Source organism: Narcine bancroftii, chromosome 1, assembly GCF_036971445.1.
Source record: "Narcine bancroftii isolate sNarBan1 chromosome 1, sNarBan1.hap1, whole genome shotgun sequence".
Taxonomy (NCBI): Eukaryota; Metazoa; Chordata; class Chondrichthyes; order Torpediniformes; family Narcinidae; genus Narcine; species Narcine bancroftii.
The window spans coordinates 28,592,295-28,607,329 of NC_091469.1; the positions used below are offsets into that span (position 1 = coordinate 28,592,295).

Here is a 15,035-nt window from a genome sequence, read left to right on the forward strand (position 1 = left end):
TCTGATCTGAGCACCTAGCCAATAATGAACATATGTAATTTAAATGAGGCAATAGCAAGGGGTACACCAATGGGTGGCCAGAGTCCAACCTTGATTGACAGGTGATGTGACTTCTGAATGTTTCAGACAGGGAGGACATGTGACCATCTACAATCTTCCAGACAGACAGGGAGGCCACATTTCTCCATAATCCACATATGACAAGAGGAGTACAGAAAGGCATCGAGTTAACAGCCTTGTGGGTCCCCTGCATTGAGGACAATTGTGGAGGAGCTGTTGTCACTAACCTTTACTGATAGTGGCCTGCGGGATAGAAAGTTATGGATCCAATTAATTTTTTCTATATTCTTCTTCTTTGGCTTGGCTTTGCGGACGAAGATTTATGGAGGGGTAATGTCCACGTCAGCTGCAGGCTCGTTTGTGGCTGACAAGTCCGATGCAGGACAGGCAGATACGGTTGCAGCGGTTGCAGGGGAAAATTGGTTGGTTGGGGTTGGGTGTTGGGTTTTTCCTCCTTTGTCTTTTGTCAGTGAGGTGGGCTCTGCGGTCTTCTTCAAAGGAGGTTGCTGCCCGCCAAACTGTGAGGCGCCAAGATGCACGGTTTGAGGCGATATCAGCCCACTGGCGGTGGTCAATGTGGCAGGCACCAAGAGATTTCTTTAGGCAGTCCTTGTATCTCTTCTTTGGTGCACCTCTGACACGATGACCAGTGGAGAGCTCGCCATATAACAGGATCTTGGGAAGGCGATGGTCCTCCATTCTGGAGACGTGACCTACCCAGCGCAGTTGGATCTTCAACAGCGTGGATTTGATGCTGTCGGCCTCTGCCATCTCGAGTACTTCGATGTTAGGGATGAAGTCGCTCCAATGAATGTTGAGGATGGAGCGGAGACAATGCTGGTGGAAGCGTTCTAGGAGCCGTAGGTGATGCCGGTAGAGGACCCATGATTCGGAGCCGAACAGGAGTGTGGGTATGACAACGGCTCTGTATACGCTTATCTTTGTGAGGTTTTTCAGTTGGTTGTTTTTCCAGACTCTTGTGTAGTCTTCCAAAGGTGCTATTTGCCTTGGCGAGTCTGTTGTCTATCTCGTTGTTGATCCTTGCATCTGATGAAATGGTGCAGCCGAGATAGGTAAACTGGTTGACCATTTTGAGTTTTGTGTGCCCGATGGAGATGTGGGGGGGGATGGTAGTCATGGTGGGGAGCTGGCTGATGGAGGACCTCAGTTTTCTTCAGGCTGACTTCCAGGCCAAACATTTTGGCAGTTTCCGCAAAACAGGACGTCAAGCGCTGAAGAGCTGGCTCTGAATGGGCAACTACAGCGGCATCGTCTGCAAAGAGTAGTTCACGGACAAGTTGCTCTTGTGTCTTGGTGTGAGCTTGCAGGCGCCTCAGATTGAAGAGACTGCCATCCGTGCGGTACCGGATGTAAACAGCGTCTTCATTGTTGAGGTCTTTCATGGCTTGGTTCAGCATCATGCTGAAGAAGATTGAAATATTATTATTGTGTTGAAAACAGAGCTATCGTTGATAAATCATGATCTGACACTGGCTTTCTTGTTGTCAAGGCTATGTAGGGCCTGGGAGATGGCACCTACTGAGGACCTGTCTCAGTGCAACATGAATTGGAGTGGGTCGAGGGTGACTGTCATTACTGAGAGCCATAACCAATCTCTCGAAGCACTTCATGATGTAGGATGTTAAAGACTCTGGCCCATCATCATTTAGACCCGACACTACATTTTGTTTCTGTGCTGGGATGATTGTGGTAATTTTGAAGCTGGTGAGTACTGTATGAGAGAGAGATTGAATACATCTGTAAATACTTCCACTAGCTAGTCTGGACAAACGCGGAGGGCTCATCCATCTAAGCCAGTCACTTTCTGCAAGTTCACTCTTTGGAGGGCTGATCTGACACCTGTGATGGTGACCATGGGGTGTGATTGAAGTTGAAGAGGTGTTTGCCACCTACTCACTGGCCCTCTGCACATAATGAGCATGGAAAGCATCGAGCTCATCTGGGAGCAATGTGCTGTCATTTGCTACTCTGCCCAATGTTACTTTGTAGCCTGTGATGGCATGTGTGCCTTGCCACAAGCTTCTAGTCATAGAGTCATCCAGCATGGAAAAAGGCCCTTCAGTTCATCCTGCCCACACCAACCAAAATGTCCCACCCACACTAGTCCCACTAGCCAGGATTTGGCCCATATCCCTCTAAACCCATCCCATCCATCTACCTTTTTCTGCCTCAACCACTGCCTCCAGCAGTCCATTCCATACACCCACCACCCTCTGTATAAAAAGATACCTTTCAGGTTCCTGTTAAGTCTCCCACCTTCACCTTAAACCCATGTCCTCTTGTTACAAATTCCCCTACTCCAGGCAAAAAGATCACTACGTTCACCCAATATATTTCTCTTGTATCCGTGAGGTTTAAATGGGATTCAAGTTGGGTTTGGCACTTGCTCTTGGCACCTGTGATAGCCTAGATTATACCTGGATTTTGTACAGGGCCTGGACACCTGACTTGAACACCATGTTCCTGGACCTTGCTGTTCAGCATATCTAAATGGTGAGACATTGCACAACTCTCAGGTACAGAGGGATTTGTACGTATCTGTGCATGATTTGAAAAAGGCTGGTATGCACACATTTGAGGTATAGGTACACGATCCTTTATCCGGAACCCTTGGGGGACAGTGAGTTCCAAATTTTGGATTTTTCCAGATTTCGGAAAGCCCACCCAAATTGTGCTGCCGTATCCACCCCCACCCTCTCCCAGTTGCCCGGCCGCCTCCCTCAAGCGCCAGTCCCTCGGCCGCCTCCCTCAAGCACCGGTCCCTCAGCTGCCTCCCCCAGCGCCGGTCCCTCGGCCACCTCCCCCCAGCGCCAGCCGTCCGGCTGCCTCTCTCCCCACTTACTGGATTTTGGAGCTTTCCGGATTTTAGATGTCTGGATAAAGGATCGTGTAGCTGTAATAGAAAAGCTAACAAAATATATGGATCATTGTCAGGAAAACTGAATGCAAAAGTGGGGAGGTTGACCTTCAGTCACATTAGGCACTGGTGAGACTACATCTACTGCACTGTGAAAAGAATTTATCTCCTTATTTAAGAAAGATTATTGCATTGGAAACAGTTCAGAAAAGCTTTTCTAAATTAATACCTGGAATAGCTAAGTTGTCTTATGAGAAAAGGTTGGACAGGCTAGGCTTGTATTCACTGGGGTTTTGATGAGTGAGAAGGGGCTTGAGTGAAACACTTAACACTTTGATGGGTCTTAACATGGTGGTGATAGAAAGGATGCCTCCTCATGGTTGGAGAATTTGGAACTTGTGTCATAGTTTAAAATATAGGGTCAACTATTTATGACTGAGATAAGGTAAAACTTTTCCTCCAAGAGGATCATGAGTCTTTGAAACTTTTATGACTTTATAGAGAAATATCAGAAATGGTGTTAACTAAAATGGCTTTTTTGGCCACTTGAGTATTATGGGTAGAATGGCCTCTTTTTGAATCTGAATTTTCCTTACAATTCCACAAATATAGTAGTCATTCTCTTATTTTACAGGGTGAGGCGAAAGTTGCTGGCCAGGGAAGGGGCAAAACTTGAAGCAGGACCTGCTCAAACCAATCCCTAATCCTAACCCCAGAGCTCCATTGGGCCATTCTCAAGGATTGAAGATTGACAGCTCTGTTGCCCAATCAAATGCTGGTCATCAGGGAGAAGGAAGGCACAAATAAAGAACCAGATCACCCAGCAGCGTTGGTCAAACCTCCATGGTCCATCACACATGATTTAAGACAGGTGTGTAGGGGTCCATTTCATGTCAAGTAGGCACCATTCTTAGTACATGCATCACTCTGAGTTGCCAGATGGATAAAGTCCATTATGGAGAAAACACCATTTTTCTTAGCAACCAGCTCGCAGCATCTTTTCTCTGCCACATAATTACATCCCTTTAACCCTAGAGGCTCACCATGCTGACAGCAGATTATGGATGATCAAATGAGTTCTTGTATTGTAGTAGTGCTTGGATGTTCATGGATGGTTTATCCTTTCCACACTATTTTCTGCAGAAATTACTTCACTTTTATTTGGCAAAGGTGCTGCAGCTTTGGTCATAGCCTCATTGATTGTGAAACCAGGCTTGCACCCAAACCTGCCTCAGACTCATTGTCAATAGGCACTTGTATAATGGGTATTTTACTTCATGACTACCTTAAATTTAAACAGTCAGGTGTACTCAACCATTGCCTCCAGCAGCCCATTCCATACACCCTCCACCCTCTGTATAAAAAGATACCTTTCAGGTAACAAGTCCACTGCAATTGTGGAGAAGGAGTAGATTCAAGCTTTTTTTTAAGTATTCAAGATCCCTGTAGATGGGAAAATCATAAAGGCATGATTTAAAATCCAACCATTTCCATTTCTAGAAATCTTGCACAAAGCATTGTACAACCAGTTTAATCTTTCTTGAGCTGTAGTCACTGAGACTCAGTAGAAAATTCACATTGCAAAGTCACAAAAGGAGCAGCTGGATAATCTCCTTTAAAGGTGAGCTTGAAGATGACAACACCCCTGCTCTTTTTTGAAATGTTGTAATTGTCTCTTTTACGTCCACCAGGAAGGATCCCTAAGCCTTCAGTTTCAGATCTCATCAAAATGCCAGCATTTCCAACAATGCATTGCTTTCACAGTTGTGCCCTGAATTATTAGTCTAGATTATGTCAAGAATCTGGAATACATTTAACTTTATTTAGGAATAGTTTGCCATATTGTACCAATAAGTATTTTACAGTCAGAGCTTGTCCAAAACAAAAAAAAAATCAGTTGAACATGATCTTGAGAAAGGTATAAAAGAACTGAAGATTTAATAATCTGGCAATGATTTTGCAAGATTTCAATGAAAACTACAGAATTAGTAACATTCACGGAAGAGCCAATGTGGCAAATGAATCTTCCTCGAGAAATCTGTTATGAAAAAAAGTAGAAGTTCAGATTAGTTTGCAGAAACAAATTGACAATTTTCCACATTCTTTCCAATGTCTTTCTGGTAGATTTTATATTGCTTAAAATTTACGAAGAGCCAGTTCTTCACTTCAACTGGACTGTGCTGATATTCTGGCACCAAACTTCCCTGACCTGTATTTGTTTTGCACAATACCCTTTGTTCTTTGGCCCTCGTATTGGTTGAAATTTCCCAAAAGACACCTATACTACTCAAAATTGTACATCGAACCATATGTACCCAGAGATACATAGCAACTCCATTGTAGAGGACATACCTCAAAAGGTTTAGAAGGAAAAATACATTTCTAAATAATTTTTCATAACCTTAAGGAATTCCAAAGCACTTAACAACCAATTAAATACTTTGAAGTGGGGCCTTTTGTGTAATATTGGAAAACAAGGTGGTAATGATAGTTTAAGTGAGTGTTCAATATTGTTCAGGATCCCAGTGTAATTTTGTGCTTCTTCTTCAAAACAATGTATTAGGATGCTTCATATTCACTTTCTTGAGTAGATGGGATATGACCATAAAGTTTTAATCAAAGGCTGACACCTTTGATGGTGTGACACTTCCTCAATACTTCAAAGGAACAATTGACTAGATTTTTGTTTGCCAGTTTTAGGAGTGGTGCTTTGAATAAGGTGCAGCTAATGTATTTTGTGAAGTAAGCTACACCAAAGTTGCATTACAGGTTTCGTAGCATTACCAGTACTTGGTCTCACCTTAGAAACATCACACACAGGATGTCAGAAAAGCCCCAAGGCTCTTCCTCAAGATGTTCTTAGATTTAGGCAAGGAAGTCATTTCTATTTTCTTACTTACATGGAATTTTCAGCACGTCATCTGCTACCTCACCTTGAAGCTCCTGAAAGAAAAGATAAATTATTTCCTAATTCTCTCTCTGTTTTATGGGCTGCACTGAGTCAAGTAGCCCACACTCTAACACATTTGCCCATACCATACATGGATCCAGAATTTTTCTCCCATCTCTGCTGCTTTGGTGAAATATTGACCACTGACAGCTTTAGTGGAGAATCATTTTACCACTGAAATCAATAATTGCACTTATGGTATTACATATTTATTTCTAATTGCTCGTGATGGTGCTAGAAATAAGCAATGAACACTATGGGAAGTAACTCTCAAATCAATTTAACCATTGGTCAATGTCAGAATGAACAATTGAGGCCAAAGACTGTGCAGACTCTCATCAAAAGCCAATTTAATTTTCCAAAGAAACAAGCCTGTTCTTATTCTTTTATTAAATTTTGGAAAAAGGTTGCCAGGGGATGAAGGTGTCACATGCTGTGACTTGGAAGAGAGACATGCTTGGTTTGTCATGGAGCCAGCAGAGAAATAGCAGCCCCTGTGAATCCTTCAGTAATTACTTACATTGGTAAGGACATGCACATTTAGTCATACAATTATAATATGCAGTGTCACTATTGAAGCAGTAACATTTTGATTTTTGCATGTGCTTTTGCTTGCAATTCCCACAGCACCTCACACATCTATTTTGGCATTTCCAACCCCCTTTACAATGAAAGAAGTGGTCATGGCTCTAATATGGGGTGTGCAGCAGCCAAAAGGCCCACAGCAAGTTCAGACATGTTAAGACAGTAGAAGCTGTTCAGAGAATGTTTACTGGACTGATAATTGGAATGGATGTGTTAACCTACAAGGAAAGAATGCACATTGAATGCTTGTTTCTGCAAGTTTTGAAGAGATTGAGAGCAGTCTTGCTTTGCTCTTAAGATAGAATGAGGAATTAATGCATTTTTTTTTGGCTTGTCTTCGCGGACGAAGATTTATGGAGGGGTATGTCCACGTCTGCTGCAGGCTTGTTGGGGCCTGACAAGTCCGATGCGGGACAGGCAGGCACGGTTGCAGCGGTTGCAAGGGAAAATTGGTTGGTTGGGGTTGGGTGTTGGGTTTTTCCTCCTTTGTCTTTTGTCAGTGAGGTGGGCTCTGCGGTCTTCTTCAAAGGAGGTTGCTGCCCGCCGAACTGTGAGGCGCCAAGATGCACAGTTGGAGGCGAGATCAGCCCACTGGCGGTGGTCAACGAGATTTCTTTAAGCAGTCCTTGTACCTCTTCTTTGGTGCACCTCTGTCTCGGTGGCCAGTGGAGAGCTCACCATATAACATGATCTTGGGAAGGCGATGGTCCTCCATTCTGGAGATGTGACCCACCCAGAGCAGTTGGGTCTTCAGAAGCGTGGATTAATGCAGTTTAACAATAAGGAATTGTCTGCATATGCAGAAATGAGAATTTTTTTTCATTGGGTAGTTTCCTCTTTTCTTCAAAGGTCTCTGAAAGCAGAATTTTTGAATATTTTTGAGGTTGAAGTAGATAGATCCTTGTTCAAAGGTTACTAGGTATCTAATATAAATGAAAATGCCCTACTTCTAATTCTCAAGTTCATTTTTCACAAGCTGCAACATGATGAAGATCAGACAATGTGATACTAAAAAAAACCTGCAGATGCAGGAAATCTGAAACAAAAAGAGACAAAGCTGGAAATATTCAACATCTCAGAGGAGAGAAATGGAGTCAACCTTTCAGGATGGTAATGTAGTTAACACATTTAGTAAATTTGTAGATGACACCAAAATTGGTGGTGTAGTGGACTGTGATGAAGGATATTTAAGTTTAAAACAAGATTCAATGGGAAGGTGGTCCAAGGAGTGACAAATGGAATTTAACTTTGACAAAGTGTAGACTGCTGCACTTTGGTAGGTCAGACAAGGGTAGGACTTGTACAGTAAAGGTAGGGCCTTGGGGAGTGTTGTAGAAAGAGAGACCTTGGGCTACAGATGCATAGTTCCACGAAAGTGGTGACTCAGGTGGATAGGGTGGTGAAGAAGGCTTTAGGCATGTTTGTCTCTATCGGGTGGGGTATTGAGTACAAAGGTTTGGTCCTTATGATACAGCTGTGCAAGGTGCTGTGAAACCACACTTGTGCAGTTCTGCTCAACCAGCTATAGGAAGGATATCAATATGATGGAAGGGTTGCAGAGGAGATTCACTAGGATGTGCCAGGACTGGAGGGCTTGAGTTACAGGGAGCTGTTGGATAGGATGGTCTTTATTCCTCAGAAGGTATGAAGTTGATGACTATCTAATAGAGGTTTATAAAATCATGAGGGACATGGATAAAGTTGGTACTCCCAGACTATTTTCGAGGACAGACAATTCTAGAACTAGAGGGTATAGGTTTAAGGTGCAAGGGGAAAGATTTAATTGGGACCTGGGGGAAACTTTCCCACTCAGAGGGCAGTCCATATCTTGAACAAGCTGACAGAGGAAGCTATCAAATTAGGTATAATTTCAACATTCAAAGGCATTAAGAAAGATATCCAAAAGATGGCAATGGCAGCCGTGAAAGATTCCCTCCTTATTGTACTGGAGTATCAACTGAGATTTTCCTGAGTTCTCCCTGATGAGCAATGGCTGAATGAAAGAGTTCGGCTCTAGCCCTTCCCAATCTCAGTCAGGTCATGATTGCAAGTATCAATTCTGGTCTTAATAGTCAAGTTGTTGGAAGAGCAAAATTTCAAGTTACAATGAAGATTTCTGCATTGGAAGAACACAAGAGAATCTATGCAGTGTGGGATCCAGTCAATGTTAGCTTTATCGATCCACCATGCACAGGCAACCATTGAGAAGTTGCAGCTAATTTGTGCCTCACAGAGAACATACCCAGCTCTGACTCCATATTGCAAAAAAAAGCAAAGTATTGTACAAGACCTAAAGAAAAGTTGTGTAAGCATGATACCACTACAGGGGATGTGGGAGTACCTGATGCAAGAAAACATTGTACTCAGAAAGATCAGTTGAACCCATAGAGGGTGATTTAGATAGACAGTTTTGATGTATTTCAAGAGATTATTAGGTAAGAACATGAGGGAGAAAGATGTTGATGGAGTTATAAGAGAGAGAGTGAAGTGGCTCACATGGATTATGAAATCAACATGGAACTATAGAATGAAATGGCTTGTTACTGTACTCTATTTAATTCTCTGTAATACTTCTTCCTGACAGTTGATAGATCAATAAACGTGCAAATCATTGAAACATTAAGTAGTTCAATAAATATAACCCCCTTGAGAGACTTTGATTTTTATTCTATGTTCAGATCAATTGCATAAAATGGACAGGCTTCTGTGATTTGAAGAAATTGTGCAATAGTGATAGATTCTGCTCATACAGTGCAAAGCAGATTCAGAGAGTTAAAATGTGTGGTGGGTGGGGATTTACAATAGATCTTTCATCAAAAAGTTGCATCGAGTTAGCAATTTTGAAAGATTTAAACTGTTCCAAAATCAATGTTTATAAAATGTCTACCGAGACCATAACATGGAGATAAATCAAGCCTGGCCAGAAATAATGTCTTCATATTCTATTCCATTTTCTTTTCTCTTTATTTGGGGACATATCAGATAAACTTTGCAAAGTTATTTATTGGCTAAGTTTAGATTATGTGCTAAAACAATTAAAGGCGATGCCTCTGCAGGTTGCTTTGTGCTCCCTGTGGAAACTTGCTTTTGCACATTCCCTATTAAATACTATTTATAAAAGAAATGGAATGAGGATCTGCAGCATCAGTAGTATGATCACATGGTGATAGCTACTCCTAATCTCAAGGCTTCAGAAAAAAATTCTGGTACAGTTTGAGCCTTGATTTCTGGCTGGATTACGTTGAGAAATTTCCTGACTCCAATTTTCACACCCCCTCACCCTATCTGCATGACACCCTATATACACATGACTAATTAGAAAGCAAAAACATTTTCCATTACCTGATCTGCGGAATGTCTGTTTATTATTTTTAAACTGATGCCACTATTTTTGTTAGAAATAAACAGAAATCTTCAGTTTTTTAGGCAAGAATTCATTTTTTATTCAATTTTCATTCTAGTTTTTTCTGATTCTTGAACCAATACCTTGGTGGGGTGGTAACTCCAAGGGCAGTTAATGAGGATGGGATGGACTCATGCATGATGCTTGATGTACCTTTGCAGGGGTGAAAGGTCAGAGCTGTGGCAACAAGAGCATTGAGCAGTCTTCAGTCTTAAGGTCGCAATAACCATGATGGGACAGCAGAAAACAAAGGGCTTTTCAAAGTCAGCACAGTGGCGCAGCAGGTAGTGCTATGATCTGATCATGTTCGAACCTGACCTCTGGTGCTGTCTGTGTGGAGTTGCATTCTCTTCCTGTGACTGTTACTCTAGTTTCCTCATGCTTCCTAAAGACATACTGGTTGGCAGGTCAATTAGATAATGTAAAGTAACCCAAGAATATCGGGTAGAGTTGACAGATATGAGAGAGAATAGGTTAAAGGGAAATAAAAAGTTGAAAATAAAATGATGATTCTGGAAATTTAAAATAAAAGCAGAAAATCTGGAAATACTCTGCACATCAGGCTGCAAAGAGAAATGTCTTTCCAAACTCCAGTTCTGATGACAAATCCAAGAATGAAATGTTATCTGGGCTCTTTTCCCACATGCACAGCCATACTGTGTATGTCCATTTTCTATTTATTAAAGGGAAATAAATTTGGTGGGTGAGATTGATGGGAGACCCAATGGGCTAACTGTTCCTTGTATGTCATAAGAATATATAAATATGAACCATTATAGAAATAGAACTTCAATAAACTTTCACATAACAATCCTCAGCAACTGACTTGCATGATAGACTGGTAGAGCGAATGCTAATCATGGCCACTAGGGGGAGTCAGGAGATGAACTGTGGCATCTTGTAGATTCAAAATGGATGCCTCCACAAGGAATTGTCTGTGTGTACTCTAGCTAATAAATAATAGTTGTTTTAAACAATCTCGTTTCTTTATTACAATTTTTAAAAATCACATGGTACCAGGAGGGAGAATCAGTCGATATAGCAGCAGAGAAATGGAGAGTGTAAACTGGACTGGAAATGTCGACCATGAGTGGAGATTGTTCAAACAAAGATTCATGCTGTATCTGCAAGCATTGGAATTGATAGTAAACCTGAAGCACAGAAGATTGCACTGCTACTTATATTTGTTTTTGCCAAGGCAGATGACCAGGGCAAGTTCAACAAGGTTATTGAGATGTTTGATGAACACTGTTCACGAAAGAAAAATAAAACATTCAAGAGGTACATGTTTCACTTGTGCATGCAGCTGCTGACAGAGAGCTTTGATACTTTTTTTAACGGACTTGAAATTAAAAGCAAGAACATGTAATTTTGGATCGCTGCAAAATTTAATGATCCACGATCAAATTGTGTTCAGAATTATTGATAAAAAATTGAGAGAGATGTAGCTGGAGCTATGAAGATAAGCTACAACAGTGAATTAGCTCTGCAGCATGCAAAAAAAGTTGGTAAAAGTGCAAAAGTCGTTGAAAGTGAAGGCATAGCTATAACCACAGTGTGTAATATATATATATATATATATATATATACACACATAAGCAAAAATTGAGACATAGAAAACAACAAAAAGGACAGACATTCATTTGTAAACAATGTGGCCCTCAATATGCACCAAAATGATGCCTCGCCTATGGAAAAGTCTGTAATAAGTGCAAAGGACAGAATCATTATACAAAGCAATGTTTTTCCAAAGGGAAACAAAGCAGAAGTGAAAGCATTCACCCAGTACACAGTATAGAAGAAACTGCTCTCAATGACACTTTTCATGGGCTTGGTAGTGAAGAAAGATTATAAACCAACAGACACTGAACAGCCAAGCATGAACAGAGTTGAGAAATACAAGTGGACTGTATAGTTACATATAAATGGAGCAAATATTCCTTTCAAGCTGGACACAGGGGCAAGGATCAATTTGATCTGTGAGCACAACGTCAGAGCAATGAAGATAAAACCATACATCCATGGAAATCCTGTACAGCTCAAATCCTACAATAGACAGAGCATCAACACAAAAGTTACATGTAAACTCAAGGTGAAAGTTAAAAATAAAGAGCACCACCTCAGATGGACATGAATCACTGCTTGGTGACAAAGCATGTGAAAACAAGCCTCGTCAAGCAGGTGTACATACCAGGCAAACCTATTGTTTAGCTGATGCATTATCCAGGGCAACGATGCAGAGTGAAACACACAATGAGCGTTCCACAAAGACAGGTATGAATCTCCATGTGAACCTGATCACAGAATTTCTTCCTGTATTTGACACGAAATCCAAGCAGATCACAGCTGAACAGAAAAGGACACAGTTCTACAGGTCATCAAGAATCTGAATGAAGGTTGGCCTAAAGATGAACATCAGAGCTGTGCTGAGTGTTGTCAATGGGCTTCTACTCGGACAGAGCAGTATTATTATTCCTCAATCTCTGTGACAAGAGATGCTGAAAAAGGTACATGAGGGGCACCTTGGAACAGAAAAATGCAATAAGAGGGCCAGGACTGCTGTTTATTGGCCAGGAATAAATGTTGACATTGACAGGATGGTTTCCAGCTGTGAGACCTGTTTGAAACATCACAAAAAGCAGACAAAGGAACCCATGACAATAATTGATGTACCAGCAGAACCATGGGAGAAAGTTGGGACTGATCTGTTCCACAAGGATGGAAATAATTACTTGCTAGTAATTGTTCATCTATCGATCAATCCGGAGATTGTGCTGCTTCCTAACATGTCCACTGCTTGTGTAATCAAATATATGAAATCAATCTTTGCAAGACATGGAATTTCTCAAATTGTTTACAGTAACAATAGACCATGCTACAGCTGTAGAGAATTCCAGAACTTTGCAGAAAAATATGATTTTCGACATGTGACTTCAAGAACTCTGTATCCCCAGTCAAATGGTAAAACAGAGAAAGGAATTCACATAGTTAAACAATTGATCAAGAAAGCACTAGACAGTAGTTTAGATCGGTATTTAGCTCTATTGAGTTACAGAGCCTCACCAGTTGAACTTGGTATGTCACATGCTGAGCTTCTGATGGGACGTAGACTATACACCACACCACTACATAGTCTACATCCAAAACAAGAACAGAAGTGTTGAAGATATCGAACGGAAACAAAAGCTTCTGCAGAGGAGTCAAAAAGCAAACTATGACAAGCCAACAAGAAGCTTAGGGCCACTGGCACAACACAACACAGTGAGACTCAGAGATTCCAACACCTGGGACAAGAAGGTCACTGTTCTGGAGGAAGTAAATCCAGATCCTACACTGTTAGAACAGAGGATGGTCAAATACGGAGGAGGAATTGAAAGAGCCTGCTGAAAACACAAGAGACACCACAAAAACAGACAAATTCAGAAAATTCACCCTGCACAGCAAAAAGGAAACACCACCAGTGTTAGACAATAGTGGACCAGCAGAGCTGACACATGCACCTGTGTTAAGAAGACCCATGAGTTACCAAAGCACCTGACAGACTGAATCTCTAAAAAAAATTGCACACCCAAAAAGTTTGTGGTGCATATTTTTTTGTTTGCATTGAACTTTAAATTGAAATGAATACTGTATTCGTGTATCATGATGTTAGATTAAACATCTCATGGAAAGGGAATGTTCTTAGAGACTGCTCGTGTGGGTGATAGTGTTAATCCTCACCGCTGGGGGAGTTGGGAGATGAGCTGTGGCATCTTGGGTCGATTCAAAATGGATGCCTCCACAAGGATGTCTCTGTGTTCTACCTAATAAATATAGTTGTTTTAAACAAACCCAAGTTACTTTATTACAATAAATGTAACATCACAACTCAAGGGAGGAATTAAGGAGGGCCTGGTCTTACCATCTTTAGTTTGTCACTGGCATGGCTAAATCAGGAAATTTCGAGGTGAATTTGAAAAAGAAATTCAAAATAATTCTCTCAGGAACAAGGAAGGATAGAACCACGACTGCTTATGCAGAACTTTTAACATTGTCAAACATCCAGCGTCATTGAACAAAATTTGACCAGAGAGGGTGATTTTAGACAAGATGAGCAAAACTTCATAAAATAAATGGGTTAATGAAAAGAGAAGGGGAATTCAGGTTGATGAAAGCTAAGCTATTAACAGTAGAGCTGCAGAAATTGGGTTAGAATGGGAAGAGCAGGGAGATCTCAATGCAGAATACAACCAATCCTCTGCCTTCTCTGGGCAAGGGTAATTTTTCAAAGGATGGGTTGTCAGACTGAAACAATTGACAATGAGAGAGAGGGGTGAGAAGAGGGAGAGATTTAAGGACCTTACATTTGAAACATTGCTGAACAGGAGCCACTGTAGATCAATAGGTGCAGGGGTTACTGAGAATTAGTGCAAGGTAGGACATGGAACTCCAAAGCTTTGGATGATGGGCTGAAGTGACAGAAGGTTGAAACTATAGACTGGCCAGGAGCATGTTGTAATAGTCCAGTTTAGCAATATCAAAAGCAGTAGGCATGCAGAGGCTGTGTCAAAACTGGTGGACATAAGATCTGACAGAATGACTATACTGTACCTACCATGCCACAGAATAGCAGAGAAACAGAAGGAATCCAATCATTCCCAAGGAACCAAGTCCCAAAAATATCACAGTCTGCATAATGTTTGATAAACCTGCATAAAAAAAATAATTGCAGTGACAGAAACAGAATGAATACAGCACTGAATCTCCAACCTTAACTCATGTGGATGACTAATAATAACAACATTTTCTATAACATTAACTGCATTCCGTTGACCAGGCAAGGATTCAGAGACACCATTTGACTTTATATAATAACTTTAATTTCCCTTGGCAGCTCACAGGAATCAAAATATGGAGACAAAATATGATTTTGAGTTACATAAAACTAATAGGAGAGGAATGTTGGAAGAGACATCTTAACAAAGAACAGAAGGATTTAGGGAGGGGACTCCAGAACATTGGGCCTTGTGTACTGAAGGCACTGGAACAAATTGACATAATTCAACTGCCTTTTGCAGAGGGGATTTCCAAATCCTGCCGTTGTTCTACTACACTGTTCTCCTTCATGAATAATTTCTAGACTAGCTGGGAATAGAGATAACCCAGGAAATGATAGACTA

The 15,035-nt window shown here is 41.2% G+C and overlaps 1 protein-coding gene across 1 annotated transcript in view; it reads right to left on the bottom strand.

The window, feature by feature from the left end:
• Positions 1 to 4,457: 4,457 nt before the first annotated feature.
• The window catches only part of susd1 (sushi domain containing 1), a 145,210-nt gene continuing 134,632 nt past the window's right edge, over positions 4,458 to 15,035 (bottom strand). The window contains exons 24-26 of the mRNA XM_069920113.1: positions 14,471 to 14,564; positions 5,839 to 5,881; positions 4,458 to 4,976 (exon numbers count right to left, since the gene is read on the bottom strand). Of these exons, the coding sequence (XP_069776214.1) occupies positions 5,863 to 5,881; positions 14,471 to 14,564 (113 nt within the window). The 3' untranslated portion in view covers positions 4,458 to 4,976; positions 5,839 to 5,862. The remainder of the gene's footprint in view (positions 4,977 to 5,838; positions 5,882 to 14,470; positions 14,565 to 15,035) is intronic.